This window comes from Tasmannia lanceolata, unplaced genomic scaffold (assembly GCF_043159265.1).
Source record: "Tasmannia lanceolata isolate RefF3 unplaced genomic scaffold, GAP_Taslan_0.1 ptg000026l, whole genome shotgun sequence".
NCBI lineage: Eukaryota > Viridiplantae > Streptophyta > Magnoliopsida > Canellales > Winteraceae > Tasmannia > Tasmannia lanceolata.
Window position 1 is genome coordinate 8,930,974 of NW_027518703.1, and position 6,654 is coordinate 8,937,627.

The following is a 6,654-nucleotide window of genomic DNA, read 5'->3' on the forward strand; positions in this document are numbered from 1 at the left end:
ACCGATCCAACAATATTAAAGGAGCCACCCTCCACTAATAAAACATCCACCAGAGACCCGCCAAGAGTCTGTTGAACAGCATCCGAAGAAGCCCATCTAAGGTCGCTCTTAAAGCTTTTCTCAAACCATCAAAATTTAGCCTCATGAAATCAGGATGGGGAGTCCATCTTGGATGTCTGTCCAATAGTCCATGTGAATCTCCTCCTGAGTTTTATGTAAAGTCACTTAGAATCCTCTAGGGGGGTTTAAGTGATGAGAGATTTTGAAAGTCGTGCAGACTAGCAGACTACCTGCGACTCTCACAGACTTGCACTTTGAATACTTGGGACTCCCATGGACTTTTTAGCGCTTGCAAGGACTTCAGCCGGAATTGTAGAGCAACAGGGGTGAAGTCTGAAGTTGCGTGTTAGTCATCAAGAAATACACTACTTTGAAATCTTGAAAATTTAACATTCAATAGAATCTTCGATTTCCTCAAATCCCTGGATGGGAGACGAGAGAAGGAGACCATCGTTTCCTGACTTCTCGCCCTTCTTTCCATCTAGGAGATCATCCCATTTTTCCATGTTTTAGAAATCTTAGGATTGGGAAGAGATTTCTAAAAACTGAATTTCTTACTTAAAATCCAGGATAATAAATTGTAACATCCAGAATTTTACACCGCTTTCAAATTAAAACATGGATTCTAAAACCCACATATCCAAACAGCCCCTCAGGGGTTTGTCGCCCCACGTTGGACCAAATAAAGAAAGCTTTTTTGTGGGATCCAATATCAGTTCCAAATACTAATGTTCACATTTCAGCAATGCGTACGCCTAGTTAGTGGGTCACATGTGCTAGCATAGTAAAAATACAAGGTGTGGGTCCGTCCCACTACACATCATCAAGCAAATGTTTCCCGCGTAAACTTTTTCCGGGTCGTATTTGTTACCATCACCCTCTTTGTAAGACATAAAAGGCTTCAAACAACATAACTTTGGGCCTACAAAAATTTTAGGACTAGGAAAGCCATTGGTATTTCTTAGACACAGAAGCAACAAATCATTGTATTAGCATATTGTTTTAGAAGTAATAGAAGTCAAGACGTAAACATTGTTGCTGAAATTTCAGCAACCGTAGCTGAAATTTCAGTAGCAACCTATGGTTGCTGAAATTTTAGCTTACGATCTACTTGTGTGAAGAGTAAAAATTCATCAAATCACAATTCAATGGTTGAAAGCAACAAGGAGAAAGCAAATATCACTGTCATTTACACACAGTTGTCAAGTCAAGAATAGACACTATGCAAACCACTAAGTCACATACCATTGCCAAGCCATTAAACATATCACTGTCATTTACCTTCCACTCATCATGACGTAGAAGAAAAAGAATATCAATGCGGCCTAAGTTTTCAAGATCCCCGTCATACAATGAAACACAATATTTCTAATGAGCACTTTGAAACGCACTGAATCATTCCACATCTTAATGACCATATTATCCTGCATCGGAATACTAATTCAAGTTGCTGAGTTTGAGTTTGCAGCCCCTCGGAATCAAAATTATCTATAACATTACGAGGTACCTCTTCCACTAACTGATGCAGGACCGGGAGAGAGAAATAGAAGAAATGGAATAAAGAGAAGAAGAAGAAGAGAAGAGAGGGAAGAATAGAAGAAGAGAAGGAGAGAAGAGGAGAACTAGAACTAGAAGAAGAGGAGAAATAGAAGTAGAAGAAGAAGAGATTAGAGAGCAGAAGAGGAATATAGGGAGGAGAAGAAACATGTAGATGAGAGAAGCCAATCAATCTTTATTCATCAAAAACCTCACATCCCTAAGACATGTGGCCTATATATAGACAATGGAAATAAAATTCCATGAAAAATAAAAGTCCTAAACTAAAAATATGTAAATAAAATCCTAAAAACTAAAAACATGGAAATAAGAATCCTAGAAACTAAATAACATGGAAATTTATTCTAATGGGCAAATATGCCTCTTATTTGGCCTACAATCTTCATCATATAACTCGGAAGTTTCAGTTCGCTAAGTTTGAAAAGTCAAAAGAGCGCAAACTAGCCACGGAGCTTGGATACGGTTTCCAGATCGGAGATCCATGGATCACAGGCGGTATCTCCCCATGGCCTTTCGCCTCTGAAAGCGTCCTAGAGAGAGAGAGAGAGAGAGAGAGAGAGAGAGAGAGAGAGAGAGAGAGAACTCAAACATCACCCAGCATTATTTTTTATTGGGAAGAAATGAATGATCAAATACACCAAATTGTGCCTTTTTATTAGTCTTCAAAATTGTGAAATTCAATAGATCAAGTCAATATAGGAAAAAATGATGCTAAAAGGAATAATTTTAAAGAAATTTTAATGCCCTCTTCTCGTTATGTACTTATCTCTAGCTTTCTCATCAATTGACGCTGGTGAGGGTCAAGCATGTAGCGACACTATTCAATTCATTCTCCGACACATGCTCTATTGATTGAGTATCCTTCAAAGACGACTCCGAGCTGCTCATATCGGAACAAAAAACACATCATCAATATTTCATAAATCAAATAGTCACCCACAGATATATGATAAGCATCAAAGAAAGTTTAACATCAGCATTTCATAAAACGAAGAATATCCCATAGAGATCTGATAAGCATCAAAGGAAGTTTCAAATGAAGAAGAAGAGTGTATGTGTCACAGAATTCAAAAACTTGAAATGATCAGCCGGAGAATCTCCCAAATGGATTTTGTTGCCCTCTTTGCTCCTCTATAAAAACTGAGGGCGACAGCAAGGAAGAAACAACAATATCATACAAGCTCTACCTTTCAAACAAAAAAAATATCATACAAGCTCTTCATTACATCACTTCAAATATTTGTTTCTCACAACCATATTGGGGCAGCAACACTCAAACGCATCCATGACAGTCTTCAAAAAGGGTCTCAAAAACCCACCTCAATCTGCTTCAACATGTTGCTACACCGGTTCATCATCCGATCAAGGTTCGACAATAGGGGAGGGCCTTAACTGTGATTTTCATTCATCTTATTTAATTTCTGCTATCAAACCCCTAATAGCATAATTTGTGCTTGATTTTCCTCATTAAGTAATCCTCATTTTCTGATAAAAATATTATTCATATAACAAAATTGGATTGAATTTACACTTAGATTATAATTTATGTCAGATTTTTTAGCAACAATTAGTGTTCGATTTTTTGAGTTAAATTGTTAGGTTCTTTTTAAATTCCATTTCCATGATCACAATTTGGTAGATAATTAACTAAAATATTTTATATGCTTAGGTTCACATTAACCTGATCTATTCTCCACAGTACAAACCTCTGCTTTTTGTCATCTATTTCTAAAACCCATGTTTCGACTCCACTACTTGAATATACAATAAATATTTTCTTCTCATTACAGAGTGATAAATCGTAACTCCATTTGATTCTTAGATCCATTACAATCAAACCAATCTTATCCTAATTTCTTTGTAAACTCTTTTAGTTATCCCCTTCGCCATTTACTGTTGATTTATTTTGCATACATATAAGACTGCTTAATAGACAATATTCCATAGTTGCTTCCAATCCAGATTTGATGCTAATCAACTTGATCTTGTCTTGTCAGATTCGGGTTGATCATTTTATTCAAATTGTCATCGGCTACTACTATCTGAAATATATACTTCATATATAACTTTACTTCATCCCCCTATCCACTAAATCTGCTCTACATGTATAACTTTACTAGGATCCCATAGTGGCAATTATTAGTCGATTGCATTTGTTAAACCAGTAGTTTATATAATGTGATCCAAAGAGATATCACTTATTTGATTATCATACACTACTTTGATTAGTTTATACATTGAAAACTTCAAAGTAACATTAACTTACATTCAAAACTTAACAAATTCACCCATATTCAATCCATCTATTTATTTTCTTGTATTTGCATATGCACTGTCTATTCTCATCTTAAGGAAACAATATATTTTTTATTTAAGAATCAATTATCACATTATTCAAATTGCTTTCAATTCATAATAATCAATCTTTCTTCTACTTGCACTCTTACATTATCCTACTAATCACTTATTTCCTTATCTAAAAAATAGGATATCAATCACGTCATTAGGAAACAAACCCGTAGACAAGGAACTGAAGCCTCATGGGTTATTATTTTGGGTTTTACAATTTGATGGTGTGTAGTTAAAAGTATTTTAGATTTTTTTTTTAATGTATTTAAAAATGTTTTTGTACCATGTTTTATCAACCCGACGATGACATTTCTATCTGTTTTTTGTGCTAGAGACTTTTTAATCCCATCTTTTGGTTTTGCATTTTTTCTTGTTATATGTTTTCTAACTATGATCAAAACATGGTGTGAGAGGGTGTAATTATTAGTTTCCTATCACATTAGAAACAAGCAGAGCAATAGACAAAAAAAGTACCTTGATTCATAAGTCTCTTTGGAGTCGATAAATGACTGTCTGTCATCGATGGTGATGGTGTCGAAGAAGGGAGAGATCTCATCATATTCATGAGGCTGCGATGCTGCGACAACGTATTGGGACTGAGCGTTTTGAACCCATAAAGGATTCAAATTATCAGTATTGAGATTACCATTACCATTGGTGGTGTTAGCATTAGGAAAAGATTGGTGGGTGGAAATAGGAATTCCATCAAATGGTTGTTGCTGATCATGATTTTGGAACAGTGGAAAAGCACCGTTATTACTGATAGTAGTTGCCAATTGCAACTGAGATGAAGGATGATAAGGAGATGAGATTTGTTGTTGTCTACACATAGCAAGTTGGGCATTTACGGCATAGAGCTCTTGTTGGGTGTGATGGATTTGGAGCTGGAGATCGACAATAATGCCTAGACAACCATTAACAGGATATTTCTCACGAATGTTGGCATGACATACAATGGATCGCATTGCTTCGAGTCTCTGATTTGCGTCCAATTGTTTCAAGATTTTGAGAATGTTACTAACGCCGAACAATCGATGAGCATTTTGGAATTGCCTAGGCTGGTCAGGTGGGAAGTACGGTGCGAGCGGGCAATCGACCACGCACTTTCGTCGCTGGTATTTGCACGCTGCACAAGCTTGGCTCGTGCCACCCTTCACAGTCATTTTTTATGGGTACTAGTTTGAGAGAATGAACAAAAAGGGCTAAAATGAATTGGGTTTGTGGAGATTGAATAAAGAAGAATTGATTGAATTGGGTAATTGGGTTTTGATTGAGAGAATGAACAAATAGGGATAAATTGAATTGGGTCTGTGGAGATTGAATAAAGAAGATTTGCTTGCATTGGGCAATTGGGTTTTTTTTTTTTTTTTTTTTCTAGGTTGGGTGTGCTGGGATTGAATGAGGGGTGGTGGGGAAATAAGAGAGACAGGAGAGACGTGAGAAGAAGGGAGAGGGGGAAAGGGTCGTTGCAAATCGAAACGGATTCATTGTTATGATCTCTGATGATTTGGCTATGAATAGGAAAAAGTAAAAGCAGCAAATTTAGGTAAAGGGGTTTGGGGAGATCCGAGGTTTAAGGGGTGGAATATCAATACATCTGAATGTTTAAGGGGGACACGTGTGGATCCGTTGGAAACAATAAGCAACAACCCAGACTCATTCAAATTTATCTAAATTTTGAAGGAAATTGAAAGTCTATCTTACAGTCCCAAGACTCCAAAATCTCTGGATGTTGAATTTGAAGCTTTTGAGCTGCAACGAATGTGAGAAGAGAGGGGAAGCTCAATTTCTCCATTGTTTGTACCATAAATGTTCCCTCTGTGGTTTATAAAACCCTAGACTTTTTTTACTAGTTTTGATTAAACTAATTTTTCTAATTAACTCTGATTAGCTGAATGTGGGAAGCTGAGGCTGCGCCACGTGTCACCCCCACTGCATTCCAAAATTTAATAACGCATTAAGGGGATGTAGCACACCGTTTCACAGGTATTCCTCTATCACACGTAACCTTCAAAACGTGTTAAAGGGATGTGGCACCCGGACTTTAAAACGCCTAAAATCAAGGAATGGAAAAATCGCCAAAAATCAAGGATTGATTAAAATAATATCTCTTCACAGATTAAATCTCCTAAAATAGTAAAATACGCTTCTTATTTTAAATTTGAAAAAAAAAGACTAAAATCAAGGAATGGAAATATCGCCTAAAATTAAGGGTCTATACACAGAACTGGCATGTATATTTCTCTTTGTCTTAAAAGAGACGATACATAGAAGTTGTGTGTATAGATAGATACACGCTATATTTATGGAGAGTAATGCCTATTGGACTTCTATGAATAGAGACACGAAATTAAAAAAAAAAAATTGCAATTCCGTAGATAGAGAGAGAGTTATAGATAGTTTTTTAGAATACTAATTTTTCTTCGACCCGTGCATCGCACAGGACTGCAACTAGTTTTTATGTGTATAATGGAGATATTATATGGTGTCAATTCCGCCCCCCTCCCCCCAAAAAAAAGTATAGTGGGACGACATAATTTGATGATCCAAACCATTCATTTGTTGGGCCCCAACTTAAATAGGCTGCGCTCAATTATCTTTTCATAGGATGATCCTTACCCTCGATCTGAAGACAGATCGAGGGTGTCTGTAATGTGTAACCCTCATAAGATCGGAGTTCTAGGATAA

The 6,654-nt window shown here is 36.5% G+C and overlaps 1 protein-coding gene across 1 annotated transcript; it reads right to left on the bottom strand.

The window, feature by feature from the left end:
• Nucleotides 1-2,242: 2,242 nt before the first annotated feature.
• LOC143858649 (LOB domain-containing protein 27-like) lies at nt 2,243-5,464 on the bottom strand. Its single transcript, XM_077369349.1, has 2 exons — nt 4,441-5,464; nt 2,243-2,497 (listed from the first exon to the last, which is right to left on the bottom strand). Exons 1-2 carry the CDS (start codon nt 5,127-5,129, stop codon nt 2,398-2,400), a joined length of 789 nt encoding a protein of 262 aa, XP_077225464.1. The 5' UTR covers nt 5,130-5,464; the 3' UTR covers nt 2,243-2,397.
• Between the last annotated feature and the right edge of the window lie 1,190 nt (nt 5,465-6,654).

Bases quoted from the DNA above. Each gene is read 5' to 3' on its own strand.
- LOC143858649 (XM_077369349.1), bottom strand. From the start codon at position 5,129: ATGACTGTGAAGGGTGGCACGAGCCAAGCTTGTGCAGCGTGCAAATAC. The intron at 2,498-4,440 runs GTACTTTTTTTG...CGATATGAGCAG, and splicing joins AAAGAGACTTATGAATCAAG to CTCGGAGTCGTCTTTGAAGG.